This window comes from Perna viridis, chromosome 3, assembly GCF_037379345.1.
Source record: "Perna viridis isolate PV_CMFRI_1.1 ecotype Kerala chromosome 3, ASM3737934v1, whole genome shotgun sequence".
NCBI classification, from domain to species: Eukaryota; Metazoa; Mollusca; class Bivalvia; order Mytilida; family Mytilidae; genus Perna; species Perna viridis.
Genome location: NC_142447.1, coordinates 59,555,189 through 59,581,814, shown reverse-complemented (window position 1 = coordinate 59,581,814; position 26,626 = coordinate 59,555,189). Strand labels below are relative to the sequence as shown.

At 35.5% G+C, this 26,626-nt stretch overlaps 3 protein-coding genes across 6 annotated transcripts in view; 2 read left to right on the top strand and 1 right to left on the bottom strand.

The window, feature by feature from the left end:
- Positions 1–3,739: 3,739 nt before the first annotated feature.
- On the top strand, positions 3,740–5,932 carry LOC148623155 (uncharacterized). The gene is made up of 2 exons (XM_088573738.1): positions 3,740–3,823; positions 4,476–5,932. Exon 2 carries the CDS (start codon positions 4,484–4,486, stop codon positions 5,795–5,797), a length of 1,314 nt encoding a protein of 437 aa, XP_088429864.1. The 5' UTR covers positions 3,740–3,823; positions 4,476–4,483; the 3' UTR covers positions 5,798–5,932.
- Positions 5,933–6,516: 584 nt separating this feature from the next.
- Positions 6,517–26,626, bottom strand: part of LOC148623153 (uncharacterized) — a 46,254-nt gene continuing 26,144 nt past the window's right edge. For 3 of the 4 annotated variants that reach the window (XM_088573730.1, XM_088573732.1, XM_088573731.1), the window contains exons 21-24: positions 17,437–17,708; positions 8,729–8,826; positions 7,006–7,145; positions 6,517–6,883 (exon numbers count right to left, since the gene is read on the bottom strand). In XM_088573730.1, the coding sequence (XP_088429856.1) occupies positions 6,771–6,883; positions 7,006–7,145; positions 8,729–8,826; positions 17,437–17,708 (623 nt within the window). In that variant the 3' untranslated portion in view covers positions 6,517–6,770. Of the gene's footprint in view, positions 6,884–7,005; positions 7,146–8,728; positions 8,827–17,436; positions 17,709–21,883; positions 22,157–26,626 lie in introns of those variants that run through there. The other variant, XM_088573733.1, reaches the window with a different exon arrangement.
- On the top strand, positions 10,490–11,550 carry LOC148623154 (nanos homolog 1-like). Its single transcript, XM_088574176.1, has one exon. It carries the CDS (start codon positions 10,596–10,598, stop codon positions 11,220–11,222), a length of 627 nt encoding a protein of 208 aa, XP_088430302.1. The 5' UTR covers positions 10,490–10,595; the 3' UTR covers positions 11,223–11,550.

The following is a 26,626-nucleotide window of genomic DNA, read 5'->3' as shown; positions in this document are numbered from 1 at the left end:
CTGTATGGGTATGATACATAGATTGTGCTCTGTATGGGTATGATACATAGATTGTGCTCTGTATGGGTATGATACATAGATTAAATGCTCTGTATGGGTATGATACATAGATTGTGCTCTGTAAGGGTATGATACATAGATTAAATGCTCTGTATGGGTATGATACATATATTAAATGCTCTGTATGGGTATGATACATAGATTGTGCTCTGTATGGATATGATAAATAGATTAAATGCTCTGTATGGGTATGATACATAGATTGTGCTCTGTAAGGGTATGATACATAGATTAAATGCTCTGTATGGGTATGATACATAGATTAAATGCTCTGTAAGGGTATGATACATAGATTAAATGCTCTGTATGGGTATGATACATATATTAAATGCTCTGTATGGGTATGATACATAGATTAAATGCTCTGTATGGGTATGATACATAGATTGTGCTCTGTAAGGGTATGATACATAGATTAAATGCTCTGTATGGGTATGATACATATATTAAATGCTCTGTATGGGTATGATACATAGATTGTGCTCTGTATGGGTATGATACATAGATTGTGCTTTGTATGGGTATGATACATAGATTAAGTGCTCTGTATGGGTATGATACATAGATTAAATGCTCTGTAAGGGTATGATACATAGATTGTGCTCTGTATGGGTATGATACATAGATTGTGCTCTGTAAGAGTATGATACATAGATTAAATGCTCTGTATGGGTATGATACATAGATTAAATGCTCTGTAAGGGTATGATACATAGATTAAATGCTCTGTATGGGTATGATACATAGATTGTGCTCTGTATGGGTATGATACATAGATTGTGCTCTGTATGGGTATGATACATAGATTGTGCTCTGTAAAGATATGATACATAGATTAAGTACTCTGTATGGGTATCATACATGAATAGGATGTGTGAAATTATGTGTTAAAGTATTTGTTAACATAAATGTCAAATGAATCAAGTTAAATTTTTTACCCAGCCAGTCAAGATGTCTTTTACAATCCTTATGAACGTATGTTTTATTTCCTGTGACTATTCTGTATGAACAGTCATAATGCAGGCTTTGAATCTAAGTCATTTTTGGCTCAAAACATTCTTTTAAAAAAATGGTCCATAATATAGACCAGAACAGTGCACTGATGTACCAAAACTTTGATGTACAATTTCAGCTCATACCAGTGGCAATGCTGTGCATTGTCTCTTATTTATTTACAACTCTAAACATCATCTGTATATCACCTTTTTGTCAGTGCATTGATATAACCCTTGATTTAATGCAACAAAATAAAAAGAAGAGATAAAATAATAAAAGTAGGAAGTAATTTTGGACATGTAAATTGTGCAGGACTACAATTGTAGCTTTCCTTGTAGTAGTTATTGCACCTTACCATTTTTACACTTCTAAAAACAAAAGTAAAACAAAAAAAACGATGATGATTTGCATGTTATACATGTTGTAATCAAATGAATTGTACAGAATTATATGGGCTAAAATTGGCTCAAATTGATCAAAATTGTTGCCTTGTTCTTCATAAGAAATGTTTCTTATGAGTAATTTTAAAACATAAGGATACCAAGTGATGGAGAGAGACTTACAAGAGCCCCTTTTATAATGTTTTTAATTATAAAGTTTATTACATTATATGGTGGTGTTTACCTCTTTTATAACTTTTCCTGAGAAAGTGCCTTTTCTAGATAGATCTAATAGGAGAGGATGCTTTCTTTTCCAGGCATTCCAGGTTGTAAACTGTCTCTGAGTTCATTCCTTTACCTACTAACTTATCCATGATTGCATGAAGCATTTAGATATGGTGATACAAGGTTTGGCATGCAGCTGCCTTAGTATTATAGCGTTAGTGACTTGAAGACACTGACACTTAACTACAGTTTGTACACAAGTAATGCACCACATTGACTCTTTACTTCAGCCTGTAGAAATAAAATGCACCACATTGATTCTCAACTGCAGCCTGTAGTAATATAGTACACCTCACTGATTCTTAACTAAAACCTGTAGAAATAAAATGCACCTTACTGACTCTCAACCGCAACCTGTAGAAATATAATGCACTTTACTGACTCTCAACTGCAGCCTGTAGAAATAAATTGTACCACACACTCAACTACAGCCTGTAGAAATATAAAGCACCACAGTGACTCTCAACTACAACATGAAGAAATAAAATGTACCACACTGACTCTCAATTACAGCCTGTAAAGATAAATTTTACCACGCTGACTCTCAACTACAGCCTGTAGAAATAAGATGCAGCACTCTGACTCTTAACTGCAGCCTTTAGAAATATGATGTACTGCACTTGCTCTTAGTTACAGCTTGTAGTAATTTAATGTATCACAATGACTTTGAACCTCAGCTTACAGAAAGGTAATGTACCATATAACTTAATAAAGCTTGTATAAATGTTTTGTTCCTCACTGACTCTCATTTGTAGCTTGTAGAAGTTTCTGGTTACTCATGGAATCTCAAATACTCTTTAAAAAAATATCTGTTCATGAACCATCTTTGGCTGTCAACAACAGTTTTTTGAGAATTATCTGGTTCCATGTACTAATTTTATGCCATTGGACAGTAGGTGCTGGTAGCCCAATTATGTTATTTTTAGATTTTTAAATTTTATCCTTTTATAAGTTGCTTGTTTTTGTATGCCATATTTGTATGTGTAAAGTTGATAATCATGAGTGCTATTGTAACAGTATTACAGTTTATAGGAATGTTTTCATTTTTATTAGAATATAGTATTTATACAGACATCATGTATGTTGAAACTCAATGAAAACTGTTTATATTGTTTTTAAAAAGATTTAGTATGAAATACTATGAAATAGTAAAATGATTTAGTCCCTGCTTTGTGTTATATTTCCCTATTAAACTAACCTAACCAGTAGTTGACATTTCCTGGTGTTATTAAACTAACCTACCCGGTAGTTGACATTTCCCTGGTGTTATTAAACTAACCTACCCGGTAGTTGACATTTCTTTGGTGTTATTAAGCTAACCTACCCAGTAGTTGATATTTCTCTGGTGTTATTAAACTAACCTACCCAGTAGCTGACATTAACCTACCCAGTAGTTGACACTAACCTACCCAGCAGTTGACATTAACCTACCCAGTAGTTGACACACCCAACTAACACATATGAAAACATAGATAATATTTTGATTTCTGTTTAACCCCTATGTAACTTATTCCATGTTCAATCTTTCGTCCGTCATTATACTTTCTACTAAGTTGTCACTCACTGTACTATACCCGCATTCTTGAAAAAAACACTATTACTTTTAGTGCAGTTTTTTTTAATTGAAAGATCTGAACATGAATCTGTTTTCTCAACTCTCCAGATGGTGAATTTTCCAAAATCTTCGGTAAGGGTACGGCATTTTTACCTAATTTTCAATTCCATGTGCATCTTTCTGATTTCTGCTTTTTTTTTTACTGAATCCTCAATCTCATCGTTTTTAAAACATCTTTTTTATTTTATGAATCAAGTGTCTGCTCACATTTTATTCGATCTTCTTCTATCACATCACTAACATGTAAAATGGAATTTGAATGTAATGATACCCAGTAGAACATTGCTTTGTGATATTCTGTAAACCATTGTCACAATTAAAACATGGTGAAATTTGAAGAGACTTATCGATATATTAGCTGTTCGGTCGAATTATATTAATAATTTACAAAATTACCCCGGGAGAATCTGTCGTCAAGAATCAACATTAAATATTGAGTTCCATTACAATTAAGTTACAGTAGACTTCCTGATTGGTTTCTCACAAGGTAAGTTAGTATAAATATTATTAGGCGTCTTCTTTGGCGACCAACTTTTTGATACAAAGTCCACACTACATTTAATCATATATGATATCTTTATCTAATTATCGCCAAATTAAACTGCACCATCAAATCTTATCAAATGTAAACATTGGTTACAGTTTTAACCCAAACAAAACAGAAAAAAACTATAAGTATTGTGTGTATATAGTTCGCTAAGCATATATATAAAATCACTTCTAAACTCTACAAGATTACCTCCTGCACTAATACTGATCATGGGTATATCATATCTAATCATTACAGATGTGTCCTGAACAAGGAGACCACATATAACCTTTTGCGCTCTTACTGTCACGACTTTGCCTTTAAAATGCAAATTTGTTTTGTGAAATAAAAAATCTGTTGAGGTATAATAAAAAATCTAGCTGTTAAGTTGTGAAACTCAAAACGCTATAGCAAGGCCGAATGTGCTATTCTATATTGTACTACTTATCAAAGTACATGAAATTCGTTTGAGTAATTTAAGAGGAGTGTCAATGACAAGATGTGTTTTGGGGGGTTTTCATTCTCACAAAATTCAGCGGATCAAAACTTCTTACTTAACTATCTCGTTTGGTATGACCCTGAAACAAAATATCCGATATTTTATTTGCAGGCAGAAAAATGAAACGGTGGCTCAGACGACATTACAAAAAAATGAAGCGAGCAATTTTATTGGCAACAGCAGTAGAAATAATCCGACTCATTGTCGACTCGGCAAGCTTTCTTAAACACCAAGAAAACGAGGGCACTTATTTCGGCTGTGTTGTGCCTAACAATGACTCAGATTACAAATTCGAAAACAAGTTGAGAAACATTGAAAATTGTCCAAAGATCGAAGTATATCCATATACATTTGTTCATTTCAAAGACATTGTCATTGATCCATTAAAAGCAAAGCAATCAAAAGGCGGAGAGAACATAGTTGATGTGAAAGGTCAGACTGCCGGAGATGAGAACCTTGACCCTGAACCCGGTTACTTTAGTATTAAATGTAATAACAGTCGGCCTTCAAGTGAATCATTTCAAAATAGTTTTTCGAAAGAATTTGGGCAAATTTTTCGTGCAATTAGATTTCGTGATAGTCGTCTGCAATATGAAAGGACTGAAGAAAGATTTACCATCGCTCTACACCGTACTGATTATGCTAATCTCTACCATACACTGACAGAATTGTACAATGTTTTCGTCATATCCTACATTTTGAAAAAGGCTACGAAATGCAAAGTGCACATTTTGTTCCTTGACTGCCATCCATACTCATACCTAGACGACACTTGGTCGATGTTGTTCGGTACAGTAACTCGGGCAGGTTTCATTCATAAAAAGACCATGTTCCGGAATCTGGTATTATCGCTACAAGGATTCCAAAGTTTAATGAATGAACATAGTCTTAAGGATTTACCAGTAGCGGAATATTTTACACGTTTTGTTTTACATCGATATGGATTAAACAAACGAACTATAAAAGATTGCAAAAACCTTTACATCCTTGTCATCTTAAGGCATGATTACGTCGCACATCCCCGTAACCCAACCGGTAAAATAACGAGAAAAATTCGCAATGAAAAACAACTTCTTCATACTATTTCAACAACATTTAAAGACCACCATGTCCAAGGTGTTCAGCTTGACAAACTTTCTATGTACGAACAGTTATCTCTTATATCGCGGACTAATGTCCTGATAGGAATGCATGGTGCTGGGTTGTCACACGTATTATTTTTGCCGCATGGTTCAGCAGTGATCGAGCTTTATCCAAAACATACTGATACTTCTAACAGACACTTCAGAGCGATGGCAAGGTGGCGGAAGTTATCATATATGGCGTGGCAAAACGTGATGGATTGGAATGAGTTTGAAGATGGAAGTACCAAAATTCCTACTGGAGTGTTGATATATATAATGAAAAAAATGATAAAGAAGATATGTGATTGATCTGCCTAACATGCTTAACTTGTAACTTTTTCAATTAGCTTGGCTTCAATATTTAGTTTCTTAATTCGGGTATGTAAGGTTTGCCAGTCCACGATATGGTCCGCTTGCTAATACTTATTTGATATTTGGTACAACGAAGAACCAACAAGTTGGAATTTTTCCGGTTCGTTGTAATGAACTTTTTGCTAACGCAAATATTCAGTTGTGCTCACTTTCCTTTCGTCGTACTTGCAGATTAATTTGATTTTCGTGCATTAACAACTGGATGTTTTAATTTTGCTCTTTTTTTCAGTCATTCTGATATTAGTTTATACTATACCTTTATGAGTACGCTGATCCACTGATGTTTGGTCCTTGGGACAAGTTTACTTGATAAGACATATCAATACGATTGTTATGAGTGTATGTATATGTATAACTAACATATTGACTTGATACTGTATATATATAAAAGCTGAGTATTTTAGTCATTGTCTTAAAGTATGAGCTTCATTCTATTATGACTAGTACACTTTTCATATGCTTTGGTTTGCACTGAAGCGCAAGATATTTTCACCGTGATATATTCGGGCTTAGTTTATTTTATTTATATTTTACACAAATAATGTTTGTATTCCATTCTACTATTGGTAGGGTAGTTTGTATTATCATTCAATACGCTGAGAACGCTTGTTTCAATTTTCTTGTTTTCTGCCAAGGAAAACCATATTAAAATGGAATAATCTTTCAAAAAGTGCTTTATTGAAATTTTATACCACAAAAAGACAAATATGTAATAAAAAGTTCCTGTTTGAATTAATAATAGGCTAACAATTATGCTTGTTTTTTTTTTAAAAACATTCTCCTTTGAACAGGAGGTGATACGAATATTTAATTTGAAAGTAATTTCAGAGAAGGGTTTTACAACTTTCCATTGATTTAACTGGTGAGAAATTTCCATTTCATTTCGTTGAAATGACCATTTTCAAAATTATCATGGTTCTATTGCTCGACTAATTCCCTCAAGTGGAATTCCTTCCGTCCTCTGAAGAAGTTCAGTTCCATTCCAACGAGTTTCATCATCCCACATACCATTTGGTACATACTCTGGAATTATAACACAGAACTATCTGACATAACGCTTGATCTCTTTTTAGAATTTTTGGTCAACGATAGGAAAGAACAAAGAAAAATGTAATGGATAAGGCGGAAAGCTGAGTTAAACCTACCGTTGCATCTGTATAACAGATTTGAGAAGATAACTTTCTCTTGAGAGAAACAGAACACTCCTAGTTTACCGCCGCCCAAAGTTCGGTCTATCACATTTCCTGAATCAGCAATCAGCTCATGCCCTTCAAAGAATTGTACTCTAGAACAAATCAATAAACATAATTGTAGAATCAACCAGAATTCACATGTACTCCCATTTTAAACCATTTGAAATTTCCAATTTATCGATATAACCGTATTCCCTATTTCATCATTTTAACACAGAGTTCACCAAAAAGGACCAAAAGCTAAATGAAATAAGACCGCTACAAACAAATCACAAGTCAAGTGTCAATATAAAATAGAAGAAATCGAATGCATCGTGACGATAGAAAGATTTCACCTCGTGGATAAAAGTTGGATTTAATATCTATCTAACTATCTGAAAAATTGGTATCTTGATTTGGTAAGTTACCAAGAAAAGTTTTTCCCAGTTCATTATCAGTTTTTCAGTTAAAAAACAACATTTTAATCTTTATATATTACACATGAGTTACATCTTTGGGTTTCGAGATAGCTGATGCTTTACCAATTGTCTAAGTTTCGCTGTAGTTTAAATAAAGGGAACTTTACTGGTGCGAATTTTTTAAAAATTTCTTTTCGTTTCTTTTTCCTTTAACTCTTATTTATATTTTCAAGCTCTTGTTTTTTTTTAATTTTTGTTGGTTTAGTTGGTTTTTTTTTCATATCTTACACAACTTAAGTACGTGAACCAAAAATAAATGCCTTCTTCATGGAGAGATTTTGAAGATGATAACTTCCTGTCAGTAAGTCTGTTGTATAAGTGCATTATTCTAGTCTAAATACTACAAAAACCTACTACAAAATAAAATGGAAGTGTGGTGTGCACATCTACACTTATAACAATACATCAAACCAAATATCAATAGAATCCGTCAAGTGGTTTCTGAGGAGTTGCGTTCACAATTTAAGAATCATTATTGTAAGCCCCGTAACTCGACAAAATTCGCAGAATCAAAAGTAGCGATGTAGTATGCACACTTCATAACAATATATTATACCAATATCAAAATATTTTATTTAGCGGTTTCTGAGGAGTTTCGACCACAAGGTTTTCTACTGATGAAAATACTGAAAATCCCACAATTCTAACAAAATTCGCATGTCAAAATTGCGGTGTAGAACTTCTACTCTTCATAAATCTGTCAAGCCGTTTGAAATGAGTTGATTTGACAGACACCTACCGTTACTATACCAACGTCGCTTTGCGGCGGGACAATAAGCATGTCATTTGAAAACAAAACTTACAGGTTTTTGGCTCAGAAAGTTGGACTTTAAAGAAATCCAAGAGAGCATCGTGTAGCATATGTAAGAACTTGATATTTACTCAGGGGCGTAGCGTCGTACCAATAATTTTCGTTGGCACGGCATATCGTACTTAAAATTCTTGTCAAAAATTAAAAAAAAATGTATTTTATGAATGTCTCCCTATAAAAATTAGTGGTAATTCCCTTAGCTAGACTGAGCAACAGAAACGTTAAATAACACTTTTAACTATTGATTAGGTTTGTCTGGCAGGATGTCCATAGAAATGTTAACATTTAAATCAACCTTATTTGTCTTGGTGTAATATTCGTGTTTCATGAATAATGTATGTTCTAATTTGCATTGCCCTTATTCTAAATGGGCACCATGTTATCTGTATGGAGTCTGTATATAAACCTAATGAGTCCAATAGCAGGTCTGTGAATCAGTTCCATTCTGTAAGCCGTCATATCATTCCATCCAACATTTCTAGGGTCCTGCCACAATAACTTCACCTTCAAAGGAAAAAGGTTAACAGATCCATTAAATAAAATCAGCGATTAGTTGATCTCTCCAAGTGCCCAAATTAAAAATGCGCTTATACATGTACAAGTACATTAAAGTACCATACAATCTACTGTACTAAGTGTGTAATATTTAATACGTTTGTAGCTGAGATGGCGATATTTGCTGTGTACTGAGTGGACCTTTGAAGCAGGTTAGATGACATGCAGTTTTTGGGAAACTGTTTCTCCAAATGAGTACTGAATGAAGTCACCATTTTGATTTATTTTGAGGCGTAAGGTCCGGCCATCTCGAAATCAGTGAAAAAAAAATCAGGACCCTAAATAAAGTTTAAGCTAAAAAAATCGTTTTGATTAAAATTCAGAACGGTGGAAGTATGTAAATTTGCATTTCCATTATTGATTTATTATCATTTTCGAGTTAACTTATTTTATCTCTTATTTGGAATCGTCACGCTATCGTGTTAGTGCGTTGAAAGAGAAATACATTTCATTTCCTTTGAAATAATCGAGAAAATTTTTGGCACGGTGTTAAGTTTAGTCGCATGATCTATTGCTTCCGGATATAAGTTCATTATCTAATTCCGGCGGTGAAAAAAAAATGATAATAGCATATGCTTTTTGCGTTAATCTAATTTTGTCAAATCCGGATATTTCAAAGATATTTATTATATTGAGTTGAAATGAATGATTTCGTCATAGTGTGAACAGTTTTACACGTGTCGCAGAGCTGCATTATTGTTGCTAGAAAAACACCGGATTATACCCAATTGCAATATGGCAGGTGCCGCTGGCGAAGCACGACATACATACTCTACCGGAGCACCTGATGTCACCCCCGTTTTTTTGTGGGAACATACTGCTAATGCTTTAGTTTTTTTGTGTGACGTCTTGTTTCCCTTGTCTTCAGTTTTTATGAGAAATGTATTTTATTCGGTTCTCTAATGTCTTTTATTTCATGACTTCACGTTTACGCCTTGTTTTGGATGTTTTAGAATTTTTTTCTGCCATGCTTTGGGACCTTTATTTTTTAATTGAACTTCATTGTTTTCGCTTATATTCTGTATTGGTTTGTAACTCGTACTTACGATAAAAAATATTCACTAGGTCTTAATAAAATTGAATGATTTGGTTTTTTTTTATAACTACGCAATGCAATGTTGAAGGCATATTTATATAAGTCCTCCTAATGGTAATTGATGCGAAATTCATCTTTGGCCTGAGAGCCCGATTTCAGTCTGACAGGAAGTTAACTTGTAATATAAAGGGTAATACAAAGCAAAGATATTTTTAGTTTTGTATCTTTAACAACAATAAATTATTCTGGCTCAAGCCCTAAAGTTTTAATTCAAGATGACGTAAAAATGTAAAAAATAATAGGTATGTACAATATTTTCGACTTCATCCTTGAACAGGTTAAACCTGCTTCATAACTGGCAGCATACCCGCCGATCGCCTGCTAGAAGCGTACATTCAGATATATTAGCATTGTTTTTATGACTAATCAAGTATATCTATGCCAATGTTTACTTTGAACCAAGAAGAACAATAGTTCAAGTTCATAAGTCACTTAAAATGGTATGAGAATAACTGACGTTAGATTTTCACACGTGCGGTTCCTTTGATGACGGTCACTACTGATGATTCCAAAAATAACTCGGCGTTTAATTGGTACGGGGTCGACTGAGCTGTCAATCAAATAACATGTGATAAAAATGAGAAATTGCTTGCATCAGATGAAATTCTCTTGAACTGTGAGGATGTACAGCATCAATCACGACTACCTTAAATTGTGTGAAGTATTGGAAAATAGCAGGAATGAAGCTGTTTACCCTGGATTTAAACCATTCAATCCTGTATCTTCTGACAATCAACCGATTAAAGAAAGTCTGGGAAATGAAAGTGATAGTACTCCAGTTAAGGAAATCAGATTAGTTCAATTTGTCCCAGTACCCGTGTTTCCAGTAGATGACCGTTTGGCAGTTTGTCCGTTCAACAGTGCTAAACCATCGGAACAACCAAACCAGCCAGTGAGTGAGCAGAAAGAAATCTCACTGTCCTCATCGATCGCGAATAATACGATCAACACAGCCTGCCCTAAACTCGTCCGTAAATTCTTCAGAAGATCAGTAGGATGTGGATTCTGTCGCACAAACGGAGAACGCTCAGCATTTTACCTTGGACATTCGTTGAAAGACGCGTACGGCAATGTTGAGTGCCCTATCCTTAGAAATTACGTTTGTCCACGATGCCGTGCTACTGGAGATCGTGCCCATACCGTAGCTTATTGTCCTATGGGCACAGACATGGCACCGATCACGTCTATTAAGTCAAAAAGGAAAAGCTGTGGGTGCAGGTGGTCAGACAGCCATTGCCATTGTGAGTAACTTTACATAAAAGGAACTGAAGGAACTTAGCTGTTGCGTATTCATTCTTTACAGTTGACGTGGAACGTTGTGACTATTTTGATGTAGTATAGGATGCAGTTTTATGTGGAATGAGTGTTGTGACTACTTCGATGTAGTATAGGATGCAGTTTTACGTGGAATGAGTGTTGTGACTACTTTGATGTAGTATAGGATGCAGTTTTATGAACATTCACGGTATCCTACTTTGATTAAGAAATCAAATACTGGGACTAATTTAAAGTTTAGTATTTCATTTTTGTAGTTCTGTAGTAATAATAAAAAAAACAATTATGTAGTTTTAAAGTAAGATATTGAAAACTCTTAGATTTTTCACTATGAACTGTGGCCATGCTCATTCATTTGACATTCGACCTGTTACAGAGCATCTATTTGTTTTTTTCTCATAAATAATCCGTGATCGAAAACTATATGCTATAGTGCAGCATGCATGTATATATTATAATATGAGAGGAAAGCCTCCTTGGTGGTTTCATATGATAGATATGCGAACCTTGTGTTCATTTTAGTTGCAGTCATATTAAACCAATTACAATAAGCACATTTAATGTTCAAAATTCATCCGAGGCAAAATTCTTCAGTCTCTCCTAACGTGCCAGAATTGTTCGGTCTCTCCTGAATTTCCCATTACTTTCTACTTTAAAATAATTGTCAATGAAATTCTTCTCGTCTGATTTTGAAGAAATATTACTATTAAAGAGAAAGGGTAATCAAGGGAACCAAGGTTATAGCAGTAATCAAAAGAATGTATTCCAGGGACCAAGACCAGACATGGAAAACAGACATACTCAACAAAGAACATAAAGTAACTAAAATCATACATACGAAGTAACAAAAGTAAATGAGCAACTCGGACTCCTCTAAAAACTGGGAGCATGGACCAGGTGCATGGAATGAGTGTTGTGACAACTTTGATGTAGTACAGGATGCAGTTTTATGTGGAATGAGTGTTGTGATTACTTTGATGTAGTATAGGATGCAGTTTTATGAACATTCACGGTATCCTACTTCGATTAAGAAATCATATACTGGCACTAATTTAAAGTAATAATGCCCCGTGCAGGTCTGGGTGTTAAAAGAATAGGCCTGCAGCAGCGCTAAGCTTGTCGTAAAAGGCGACTAAATAGTGCTCAGAACCTTAGCCGGGGGCTTGGGCGCTCTGCCCACAGAGCAACTGGGATGTGTGCCCCAGGTGGTGGAATGGGGTACCCCTGGCGTGTTACATGCTGGGGTTGTCAGGCTATAATACGGAAAACCTGACCGCAAACCATAGTGGTGCACCGTGTTGGAAAAGATGCCACGCTCCTCGCACGTAAAAGAACCCTACTGTGGTATTCTCCCGGAGTAGGAACCATGGGGCTTCGCCACAGGAAGCTAAATTGCCCGACCCTATCCACCTCTCCCTATTTCCAGTGGCAATATAAATTTGTCGACCCCATTGTCCTTGTGTCCCATCCCTTTTCCATTTCATCATCATTTCATGTTCATCGTCAGAATATAGCTGAAATATTGCTGCTCGGACGTTAAACCCCAACAAACAAAACAAACAATAAAGTAATAATGTCAAAATTAAACTTTTGCAGTCTGTTCAGGTTCTACAGTATCGTTTGCAGAAGTTTCCAAGAGTTTCGTATTTAGCGTCATAAAGTCAGTTAAAAAAATAGTGTAAAGTTGTTGCGTCACCAATTGTCTTGGTAATTAAAGTGCCAACATTCCTTCAGTTTTTGTCAGAAAACCGTATTCAAAATAAATGGTAAAAATTCAGATATGTCTTATTATTTGTGAAAAATCACGGAAATTAGTCCAGAAATAACTTCCAAATATTTTTTGCTTGAAAATAATGTGATTTTGAATGAATCAAAGGGAAAATTTACAAATGACCGAAACTTTTGGCACGCCTCTGTGGTTGTCTTTGTAGTAGGATTCAGAAAGAAATTAAAAATACGCACTTTGTATCATTCCTATCGGAGATAATTCAAATGTAAATGTAATGCGTGACTCCAAGTATATCACTCGTCAGACAGAGTCTCACGACTCCATTTGATTCGCACGTTAACCATAAGGGGGACTTCCAGTGTTTGCTTAGATACCAACCATTTTATTAGCGAGAGGGTCCGGGGTACTTTTGAAAAATAAATTAATTATAAATTTTAGCCATATATATGATTCAATATTTTCCCTATAATTGGATATTTCAAGTAAAATTATGAACTACTATTTGGACTAAATCTAAGCCTCTACCAGCTGAATCGAAAGAGACTGCATTTAATGTTCAAGTCCCTGAACGTCTGTTATTCTGTTTGTGTCCGACAATTGTGGACACTAAAGTGGTTTAATCATGTTGACTAAGTTGGTACTAGATGAGTGAATGACAATTTTTTTATAAACATTACTGGTCTTGCATCGATTGATTTTGTAGTTGGTTCGTGAAGTGCATGACTTCTGAAAAAGTTGATGAACTTCTTTGAATAATACTTATCAAAACCATCTTAAATTTTCTAAAAAGATGAAATGTGATCACCTTAGGACACATACATAGTTCGGTTGTTATAGCACAACGTGTCAGTTACGCGAATCGTATGTTTCATGAACAAAGGGTATCTTGGTGAACAATGTGTGCTCATATGAACAAAATTGAATGAATAGCAAATAAGTAAAGTGACCAATCTTGCACTTTGATCCTTGAAAAATTCTGTTTCTGGAAGACGGTATCATGGTAAGCGACGCATGCTCTGTTTCTGGAAGACGAGGTGTCTTGGTGCGCGATACATGCTCTGTTTCTAGCAGGGTATCTTGGTAAGCGATATAAGCTCTGATTCTGGAAGACAGGGTATTTTGGTGAGCGACGCACGCTCTGTTTCAAGCAGGGTATCTTGATGAGCGATGTATGCTCTGTTTCTGGAAGTCGACAGGGTATCTTGGTGAGCGATGGATGCAGTGTTCCTGGAAGACGGTGTATATTGGTGAGCAATGCATCCTCTTTTTCTACTCCTACAGCGTAAGAGGTTGAAATTCCGTTCCTCCATACCCCAATCTCTTACTTCCGAGCGTCATATTGCATAACGCTCGATCCGCCTTCCTTGGAATCGGCAGAATTATAGTAAACTGTTTTCCATTTAAAACGGTTTATACAGTTTCTTTACCATTACACGGGAGAAGGTGACTAAACTACAGAAAAACAATGACCTACCTGATGAGAAAATCTCGCAATCCCGGAAATCTTTTGTAAAAGCAGTTAAAATAAATTTCATATTTGGTTTTTAGCTTTTTGAGTGTGTAATTCCGGTTGTTAAAATTACGGATTTTAAAATTTACGGAACGAACATATCAAATTAACCAACTAATTGCCTTTACCAACTTTTGAGTTCTTTTTGTCAGAAATATATTGTATTCCGTAAAGTTAGTGACCTAATTCAAAATTGCTGGTAATTTGGACAACTGTCTTCATTACAAATGTTTTCTAGGTATGTACAAATATTTAGGATTTTTATCGTTCGATTTCCGGTAGGTTAAACTTCTTTTATGTAAATGAAAGACATGAAGTATTTTCAAACACATCTTTAGCTAATTAACATTTGCGGTGGCTTTCAACATGTCAGATGCTAGAGGTTAGAAAGTAAGAAAATAGCTTGCCAGACAACCTCTAGCATTGCTGGAGTACCTCTTTTTCTAGCAGGGTACCTTGGTGAGCGATGCATCCTCTGTTTCTAGCAGGGTACCTTGGTGAGCGATGCATCCTCTGTTTCTAGCAAGGTACCTTGATGATCGATGCATCCTCTGTTTCAAGCAGGGTACATTGGTGTGCGATACATAACCTTCTAGCAGGATATCTTGATGAGCGATACATCCTGTGTTTCTAGCAGGGTACCTTGGTGATCGATGCACGATCCGTTTTTTAGCAGGGTACCTTGGTGACCGATGCACAATCCGTTTTTAGCAGGGTATCTTGATGATCGATGCATCCTCTGTTACTAGCAGGGTACCTTGGTGATCGATGCATCCTCTGTTTCTAGCAGGGTATCTTGGTGATCGATGCATGCTCCGTTTCTAGCAGGGTATCTTGGTGATCGATGCATCCTCTGCTTCTAGCAGGGTATCTTGGTGATCGATGTATGCTCTGTTTCTGGAAGACAGTGTATTTTGGTGAGCGATGCATGCTTTGTTTCTAGCAGGGTATCTTGGTGATCGATGTATGCTCTGTTTCTAGCAGGGTATCTTGGTGATCGATGTATGTTCTGTTTCTGGAAGACAGGATATCTTGGTGAGCGATGCATGCTTTTTCTGGGAGACGAGGTATATTGGTGAGTAATGCATTCTCTTTTTCTAGCAGGGTACCTTGGTGAGTGATGCATCCTCTGTTTCCAGCAGGGTACATTGGTGAGCGATACATAACCTTCCAGCAGGATATCTTGGTGAGCGATACATCCTTTGTTTCTAGCAGGGTACCTTGGTGATCGATACATGCTCCGTTTCTAGCAGGGTATCTTGGTGATCGATAGTTGTCTCATTTTCGGTTTGTTAGGGTGGTTTCCAGTTTTACCTTGATATTGCCACTTGTTATATTGATTTTCCATTTGACTATTGCTTTGATTTGATCAGTTTGTTAAATGTTGTTATTAACCTTCACATTACATGTTTACATTATATTATTTAGAACCCACCTCCTTAACATTTGAGGCACCTCCCATCAGGGTAGGTGTGACGGAGCACTGGTCACCAGGGTAGGTGTGACGGTGCAGTTGTCACCAGGGTAGGTGTGACGGTACACTGGTCACCTGGGTAGGTGCGACGGTGCACTGGTCACCTGGGTAGGTGTGACAGTGCGTCTACTACATTATTATTTACAAGTACGTGTATATATGTTACCTTAAAAGACTATGCAAATCATGTTTTTATATCACAGACAGTTTGAGAGCTTGTATTATAACAAAAGAACAGCGTTCCATTGTCCCAAGCGAAAAAAAGTGAGGACATTTTTAAATTCACTGAAATTTTCTAAGTCCAAGGGCCATAACTTCCATAAAAATCATTCAACCGTAACCAAAGTCGAACTTAATTTGTAATTTCTAATAGTAAGATCATATACAAAATTTAAAATCAATTGGTGAAAGCATTACCAAAAAAGTGCGGTCAAAAGGTCATACTTCCGTAAAAATCATTCAACCGTAACCAAAGTCGAATTTAATCTGTTACTCTTCATAATAAGGCCACATGCCAAAAACAAAATTATTTGGTAAAATCATAACCAAAAAATTGCGGAAAACGCGGATGGACAGACGGACGGATGCCCGGAATTTCCATGTCCCCTCGCGAAACGTCGCGGGGAACAAAAATCATGTTCATTACGAATAAAAACATTCATAATTATACATCATCTCGAAAATATTTTGATTTAAAATGCTTTTGCGAAGATCGAATAGTTCATAGAGGTGCATCACAAAAAGAAGCAAGGATACCCAATGTCGCGAACTAAAAACAAAACGTTGGCTGCAATAGACGACTATCGTTACATATCTTTTTATTTTCTTTATTTGTGAGTTGATATGGCAAAGTGAGTTTGAGTTTCAGTAAGATCGGCTACTTTGACCCTCTGATCGTATACATTTAACATTGTTCACCATAACCAATTAAACTTACAATCCACCGGATGCTTTAGAGGATGTTAATGATAATGACAGACGATGACGGACGCAAAGTGTTGGCATTAGCTCACTCGGACCTTCACGATGAGCTGATTTAAGCCAGAGATTCCAAGCCGTTAGATTTTCTGTTTTTTTCAGCGATTCTCCAGAGGTGATATAAATGGCCCTTTTCAACTTAATGAGAATGATTTCTTCGTGTTCAAGCAACACGGAAATTTTTTCAGTCAAGAACAGAAATATAGCATTGTTCATTTTTTCCCCATTTTCTCCTTTCTCACTCTTCCCTCCCCATTTCTCCTTTCTTCTGTCTCTTTTCCCTATTTATAACCGGGGTCTCTTCTTTATGAACGTCGTTGAGATAAAAGGTACCTTATAATATGACAAAACGAAAAAGGAAAGAAAAAAACAAACTGGAAAAGAAATCAGCCACGAACATCTATCATACTCTAACCTGCTATATTTGGTAGGAACAAGATAACTTTCTGAAAAGGCAATGAATTTAAGGCGTAGCAAGAATTCCAATAGCTAATTACCTGGTCTTTAGTATCCCCAGTGTGCCATAGAGCGTTCCGTAGATGTTCTCCTGGTCCCGTGACTGACTTTACTACCTTCAGTTGTATCCCTGGCTCCGCCACAGCGTGAAAAGGCGTGGAATGCCAGTATTTCTGTCGTGACTTTTTCCACATTACCACGTAGAAACTGGAACTGTCCTGATAGCTGAATATAAAACCGGCGTAGTCGTCGTCTACTTTGGAGTTTATAAAAAATGTGGCACTAAAATCGACTCCTCCAAATGTGGCATCGCCTGCAGGAAAAAAAAATATGCATTTTTGCTTAGCTTTTTTTTTTCAGTTTGGTCGTATGGGAACATCATGAAAAGAAAAGGATCGCGAATTACTAATTTCTACTAATTTTAAACTATTTTCTGGTCAACAACAAAACCTGGTGTTTCGACTAAGATTCAAATCTACGCACTATTTCTTGTGATTTTAATGAACTAACATCGGATAACTTTCCCATTGTGAGCTGCGTGTTAAAAAACAGTTTAAGTTTCATCATACACTAAAACTCATTGTGTAGACATAATGTTTGTTTCTTGCCCCTTTTCAGCTTTTAATTCCGAAACGGTTCAAATTTATAATCCGTGTGAAACAACCAGCATCACAGAATGTGTTTAGAAATAAGAAATTCTTCCTAAATTAATTGTAAATTGTGAAAGGTTCTTAATTGGAAAATACAATTCGATAATAAGTTAAAAGTTGAATTATGCAATTTTTAGCTCCCTCTTCAAATGTGTTAATGATCTTTGTCTTATGATTTTAAGTCTCTTATTAATTTCTTGCACTCGTGAATGTGATGCTCTACCTCCACAAACATTCAACTAATTGCAGACAGAACAGCCACTTCCTGTGATGAGCTTCCGAGAAAAAATATATATACTCGACTTGCATATGAAACAGACAACATAGCATGTTAAGATGTTTTTTTTCTACTTCGATAAAAAAAAAACAAGAAGTGTAAACAGTATTAATCCAACATCTTACTATCTGAAAGTGAATGAATGGTTTTATTATAACTACAGATTGACGCAGGACCTTGGTTCCGGGGATCGGTTCTCAATAACCGCTTGAAGGGTTTGTATCAATTCACTAATATTTAGTTCAGTTTATATCAGATATATTAAGATGGTTTGCTAATACCCATACATAGATCATACGCATTTTTAGACCGGAATCGAAAATGTCTTAACTTAAACGTGTCCTAAATTTGGTCCCAACTTAAAAACTGACTTAGGATAGTCTGAAGACTGTAAGGATAAATTTATAATTTCCGAACGTGGTTAACTGTGATAGTGTGTCCGCCACGGACGCGGAAAGCCCGTCATGGATGTGATACCCAGTTAAGTCCTACCAAAAAACTTTATTATTTACAATTCTTATATAGCGCTTATCTAACTTTACATACAATTACTCTAAGAGCTTAAGAGTGCATATAAAATTTTAAATTGAATATTTCGGATAACTGATATCCTTCCTCAGCATAAAACTATATGAGCATAAAACTCACAAAACAAAGTTTTGTAAAAAGAGCTCATGCATCGCAAACATATATAAAGTAAAATTATACCATTTAAATTGCAAGGTAAAATGAGTTTAACTATATATTCTGAAATGAATGTATTTAAACAAAAATGAAAACAATATGTCATAGGAATAAAATACTCTCAAATGTTTTAAAACTGAAAATTTGAAGAATAAATCCAGACCTTGTCATAAAAATAATAAAACTTACAAGATTCTAGTTAAAATCTATTAAGTGAATAAAAAAAGAAATAAGCAAGAAATGATAAATTAAAAGTCAACGACAACGCAATAAAAGTCTAAAAGCATATAAACAAATAAAAGTCTAAAAGCATATAAACAAATAAAAGTCTGAAAAGGGCAAGTATCACAGTTAAATTAGCAATTCTGGAATGCTTGTCTGAATAAATGTGTTTTTAAGGCTTTTCTTAAACCCCGACAGTAATTCAACACTTCGAACGTCTAATGGCAAGTCATTCCATAAAACGGAGGCCGCTCGATCAAATCGTCTTTCTCCATGTGTTTTCGACTTAACTACTGGCTTTACAAGATACATACTTCCTTCTGAACATGGGGTTCTTGTTGGCTTGTAAACACTGACAAGTTCTTGTATACAGACTGGCGCTTCATGTTTTAGTGATTTGAAAGCATATAGTAAAATCTTGTATTTACATCGGAAAGAGATGGGTAACCAATGTAATGATTTTAAAATCGGTGTAACATGGTCGTATTTCTTTTTCTTTGCGGTAAGTTTTGCAGCCTTGTTTTGAACACGCTGTAATCGGTCTGTTGCATTAGCGGGAAGACCGTGAAGTAATGCATTCCCTTAGTCCAATCGAGATGTTACTAGTGAGCAAACCAGAGTCTTTGTCTTTTTCTGTTAAATATGGACAGATTCGACCAATGTCTCTGATCTGGGAGAAACATGATTTCGAGATCGCACTTATTTGATGATTCATAGCCAAAGTTTTGTCAAAAAACACACCGAGGTTCTTTATGCAGGACGAATCACTGACGATGTTGTGTCCAAAACTCAGATAACGCCCAGAAAGTTCCTTGACTTTGGTTTTTGGGGCAAATATTATCAGCTAGGTTTTATCCTTGTTCAATTTGAGCATATTCGAGCAAATCCAGGAGCTTATATCGACAAAACAGGCTTCAAGACGAGCAGATATATTCTTCCACTCATCGAGAAGTTTGAAAACGAGATATATATGAGTATCGTCGGCATAGCATTGGTAACTTATATTATGACATTTACATATTTCTCCGATAGGTTTAGCGAAGATGCAATAAAGTTTAGGTCCGAGTACGGATCCTTGTGGAACACCATATTTTAACAGTATTTCATCAGAATGAATGGATCCGATAGTGATATGTTGGGTCCTGTTTGTAAGATAAGATGACAGCCAGTTGAGAGCGGAACCAGAAATTCGGAAAGAGTTCTCAAGACGTTGACGTACGATTCCATGATCGATGACATCGAACGCAGTCGACAGGTCTAACATTAGCAATACTACACATGAGTTGTTCGGTTGCACTATACAAATGGGATTTAGGTGCACTGTTTCGTACACAAAACTGACCCGGTCTAATTTTGCAAAACTTAAAAATAAAAAGTGAAACTTGGTGGAAATATTGATTGTGGGTAGTCGAGCAATCGTACATAAGTAGATGCAATACTTGTGAAGGTAAAGAGGTGTAAAATGCATGCTTAAAGCTATCCGGAAAGATTCAGGTCCTCACCGGATTGGATTCTCTTCCCTGCACCAACTGGCTGTTTTTCAAAAATGCAAAATTTCGCACGAACTTTAAGAATTAAAACCATGAACAAAATGATCAGAAAAAGGTACACTTTTTATTTGTTTCTTTTACAATAATACCATGCCAACTTACTTTTTCTGGCAATTTTTAAGTGGCTGATATTTTAGAAAACCTGTTTTTTGACAATTAATTCTGGGAAGGCACCCAAAATTTGTTATGTTAACTGATGTATATTTTTATTATATTACCGTGGCTACAGATTTTCACAACAAATAGGAAAGAATATCTATCTTTTTTCATGGGTCTCCATAATGTAACGTTTTGAAAAATATATACTTTTTTACAGGAAAAACATGTTTTGCTTGTTTAAGTGCCTCAACATAGCTTTATTTCCACAAACCGTCATACAGTTATCTGCAGTGATCTATCTATTTAGTGGAACCTTATCCAGTGCGACGGTGATATCGTGATGGACCAATAGCAATGCCGTCTCGGTAGAGTGGTGAGCACGGTAGATGGACTGCACATTATCATATAGACCATTTGCCTGGAGATGGTTTTCTAACCGGCTTTCAACAATCTTTTCAAGCACTTTCAACAGAAACGGAAGGTTGGAAACCGGAGGATAGTCTTTAAAGATGTCATTGTCTAGCCCGGGTTTCTTGAGTAATGGTCGCACAATCGCTTCCTTGAAGGTTTTTGGAACAAATGACTCCTGTAGTGACATGTTCATGATATTCGTAATAATTGGTGCCAAGCACGATTTTGCTATCGACGTTCGTATCGGGTCCAGTTAATATGATTTTGAAGAAGCCTTTGAAATAATTTTTCAAATGACTTCTACGGTTGCAGGCTGGAGGGCATTAAGAGGTTGACCATCGAAGATCACGTCCGCACAAAACGGGTCTTCAACATTTGATGAGGAATGGTTTGCTTCAGAAAGTTTTCTCCCGATAGTTTCGATTTTTGTTGAGAAAAAAACTCACCAAATTTGTTTGCAAGATCTTTTTCGCAGTCGTGTGTCAGTAAAACTACGATCTTCTTTTTGCCAAGTAAATTGTTTGTTAAATTAAAAAGTTTTTTTGGATCACTTCCAATTTAAATGATTTTATCAGAATAGAACTCCGTCTTACAATTCCTTAACAATTTGTAGGTCGCATTGTTCCTTGTACAGCTGTTTATGGATTTCAAGATTCGTACTCCGCATTTTACGCTCAGCTTTACGACATTTCGTCTTGGCGGTGTGCAATTCTTGTGTATGCCATTCTGTGTTTGATGCCATTCTGTGTTTGGTGCCATTCTGTGCTTGATGACATTCTGTGCCATTCTGTGTTTGGTGCCATTCTGTGTTTTATGCCATTCTGTATTTGGTCGGTTATAGTTCTTGTTTCCATAGGCACATGATGTTCTAGAATAGATTTGAAAACAGTGTCATATTTTGAGACATCATCATCAAGCGATGATGACTGATCCGGAATGATATTCGAATTAACAATGTCAGTTTCAAAATTTTCGATGATGATATCCTTAACTTTACGAAACTTTATTGGCTCTTGTCGTTTCGGTGGTTTGTGGACGTTCAGCGTACAATTGAGAAATGGTCAAGCGATGGTACATATTTATTGTTGCAAAGAGTAAGTTCTTCAATAGATAGTTCGCCGATTAGAATATGGACGTTACGCACGCTAAATTGCGGATGTGGTGAAAAAACTATTAATGACTATTGTAAACAACCAAAACTGTGAATATGTGAAAGCTGTATACTGTTGAAATCAGGACAAATTATTAGTTCTGAATACTTGTCAAAAATGGTCTTTCTAATTCTTTATAATCCATTAAACTTTCCAAAAACCCGTAAAAACGTCAAAATTTCGCCTGTCAGGTGTAACAAACTGTAGGTCCAAAAAAGCTAAAATAGTGAATTGAGCTATTGCAGAGGGTACGAACTTCGCTAAATTTTGCATGGAAGAATAATTTCCTATGTTCTCCATGTGATAATCATCGAAATTGCGTTAATTCTAGGCAAAAAAATATCCAATATAAAAATGAAAGTGTTGGTAACTGGTCAGATTTCTAAAAGTGTTCAATTATGAAATTATATTATTAAAGTAAGAACTTATTTACGCAATATTCTTTTTCGATTAATATTTCCTATAAATGTACATACTTTAAGCAATTCAACGTCCGCATTTGATAAAATTTTCAGTGCCTTTTTGAAAATGTCTAACGAAATGTCAGATGTCAATATTTTCCGGGTTCGTTGAGAAAATTTCTTGCTCCAACGCAATTATACAATCAATTGACAATTTCTACTATGAAATAATGATACTTTGTAATTGTACATATACTTAGGAATATACATATTTCATTTTTTCATGATTTAAACTGTTTAAAACCGATAAAATTCGAACAAAACAAATGTCTAGTGATTTGTCCAACTTTCACTTTTTGAACGTTTGGAACGTTTTCCGTTCGGGAATGAAATGGGGAAACAAAACGGAAATAATTTCCGTTTTAGATAACAAGAACCAGACCCTTAAACTCGTCTCTGCAATTACAAGTATACAACATGCAACTGAAAGAGACAAAAAATCGAAATCGATGGGATACAAAAAGACAAAAATTATCTTTATTTCGTGTTTTTAAACAACGAAAGAATATTAATAAACCAAAGAAGAATTGAATTAATTCTTAGTTAAGAGGAATTCGATCGGAGTGGAATGACTGAAACGCAACACAGAGTTGACAGAACTTTAAAAGGGTATGAAAATACTAATAAAAAAAATGAAAGTAGAAAAGGGAGTCCAACATTTTTTTTTATTTCGGAAAGCGCAAATGAGCAAATGAAATGAAAATCTTCATCAATGAGCGGCTGTCTAATGGGTGTTTGTGAAAGCCCGATTATCTGATCAATAGAAAGCTCTTTCAATCGAAATACTAAGTTGTGAAAGGTCCAAATTCTGCTATTGGTACATGTAATATAAAATCATACGTGTATATCAAAATGCACATTTTAACTTATCAAAAAAGAAAGTTGCAATGTTCTCTCTCTAGACAGACAGAGTGCGCATATATGTTGCGATTGCATTTCCATGCAAAGGCGCACATTCATGCGCACATTTAAATTTACCAATAGTACTGATCATCAATTTAATTACTATCTTCGGTTTTCTAAGAAATGTTTAAGATGTTTCAATAAAAAATTATTGAATATTTCGCTATACTGTACATGTGTTTCAATAAGCAAGCAAGCAAAAAACGAAAAATGTCAACAACCGTCGAATTCCGACGTTACCGAACGCGCCGCAATAATCACATCAAGCGTATGTCCACGAAAATGCGTAGCCCCGGTGACATGTGGAGTAAGACCACGATCGGCTAACGTTTAATTGAATCTAGGCGCTTCGCAGTAAAATTCATCATCTGAATGGAAGTTTAGATCTCCCGTTAGCATATTGTCATTAGGTATCCCTAGTATGTAGTCAAGAAAATCCAGACACTCTTCCAAAAATATTTGTGTTTTAAAATTATTGCTACGTGACGGGGTAGACGGTAGATAACAACCGAAAGTTCTTTAGTGGTATAACTGGTAGTTACTACCTCAATGCCAAGCACGTATATCGGAGATATGGCTCTGATAAAGCGTCCGAATGAAATGACTTGTTCACCTTCGGGATTTTGCTTCTGTGATATAGCTCATCCGGCACTTCACTATGCTCAAATTTGCACAAAATTACACGGGATCATGGTTTGGACAGTGTGGCACTTTTGTGGTCGTCTCATTTAATGACGTGTATTTGAGAACATTATATAAACATGCGTGTACATTTTTATATGTTTTATTCACTTGATCGAAACTTCATCGCACTGTTTTGTTTTGTTTTGTTTTGGTTTTTTTTTGGGGGGGGGGGCGGGGGTGGGGAATATTATTGTTCAGTTAAATCTTTCATTATAATGAATCGTTCAACCGTTTACACATGGTAATAAGAAACACTAGAAAAAAAACACCCATTACATGTAGGCACAGGTCATTTCTCGAGTTTTTCTCAAGTGCAAAAATATTTTTGTTCATAAGCACCATAGAGAAAAAATATTTGAAAATCTACATGACTAAAATATTGAGTAATAGTTCTTTTTCTATCCATGGGGAAGTAAAAAAAATGTTTTTGCTCAAATTTGGAATAATTTTATCTTTTCAAAATAATCCCAGTCCCACCCTTTTTCGGCAAAAAAAGGTGGTGCCTTAGCCTTCCATAACTTGATGGTGTTGTAATTGTATGCAAGAAGGTTAAAGTTCACCCACTCGATCATTTCTCAGTACACAAACTGAACCCAGCATCAATAGCCTTGGAAACTTCCCGAAACGGAGTAATTGTCCAAAAAATGGTGTCTACAGAATTGGTTTACCAATCCACAACCTTAGTTTATACCAATTAAACATGCATGCATGCCTTTCTATTTCCCTATGTGTAGTATTAATAAATCCTGAATACAATATTAACTGACTAAAGTTGCTGAGATATAACAGTCACAGATAAACCTGAAACATTGGACCCTTGATATCTTGCAATTCTCAAACAGTCATCATGTCAATTATTCAGCCCCCCCCCCAAAAAAAAAAACCAAAAAAACAACAAACAAACAAAAACAAAAACAAAAACAAAAACAAAAAAAAACAAAAAAAAAAACAAAAAAAACAACCAAACAAACAAAAACGGGAGCACACTTGATATTCTAGTGTTTAATTTGTACATAACACTAAAAAAGTATTATTTTTGTTTCTGAATACTTGGCGTGGTCATGAAGAATTAACAATATCTCAAATGTGATTAAAATCACAAGAAAAAGGAGAAGAAAAAACTAAAAACTGCTGCCCAACATTCTCAAAACTTTTTTTCTTAAACATATCCAAAAGGGGATTTCATGTATATCAAGATAATGAAATACAGACAAAATCACGGAAGAGAATAATTTTCATGATAATGCTGTCCATATCAGTTAAACAAAATACTGCCAGATAACTATGAACAGATATATAGAACGAAAGAATCCAACTTCTACTTCTGTGATGGAATAAATGGGTAACCATGTTTATTTTCGATCATTCTGATTTCGGATAGTTATACATTGCACTAGGTCATATTGTGGGAGAAAATGTTTAGTCGCTCATTATTAGTGATTCTGTGCTTTTCGTTTTGTTTTTTTTCTTATTTAATTCGTGTAATGCATGTGGATAACCTAATTCTGTTTTGGTATGCGGCGCAGAAGATATTTTAAAACAAAAGATTTTAATAAATTAATAAGAACAAATTGAGTTGAGCAGGTGCCACTTCGTGTATGTATGATAGAACTCAAGTCGAGCGGCTTAATGAATTCAGTTTAAGCAAGCTGGTGGTGGATGAATTAAGAGATAACCGTTTACCTGGCGAGGCAACTCAATTTTCGACAGTAAAACTACAGATGGATGTCCGTAAAGCTTCAAATACAAAACAGTTACCTTTATCCTGGTGAAACTATTCTGATATTTGAAGCTTTAGATGTTCAATAAGGGTCCTTGTTGACCCAAATTGACCGCCCTACAAAACCCTACCGCAGTTCGTTCAAAGACAACGAGTTTTGAAATACTAACTCAGAGTTTAGTCATCTTGGTTCACAGGGAATTAAAATAAACCAGTTTGGAAGTGAACATTTCATTTAACAACGATAAACTTCGCAATCGTCATAATAGTTGTCAGTTAATTAGTAGATCAGTCAAAATAATTGTCTGCAAAGTATCTTGTCAATGACCGTATTATTCATAACCGCATAATTTGTGAATCGGCTCCGACAGGTATATTGAAAATTTTACGCTGGAGTCGAGCAACCGAAAGGCCTTGTT

Coding starts and splice junctions, on each gene's coding strand:
- LOC148623155 (XM_088573738.1), top strand. CDS start 4,484: ATGAAACGGTGGCTCAGACGACATTACAAAAAAATGAAGCGAGCAATT.
- LOC148623154 (XM_088574176.1), top strand. CDS start 10,596: ATGTACAGCATCAATCACGACTACCTTAAATTGTGTGAAGTATTGGAA.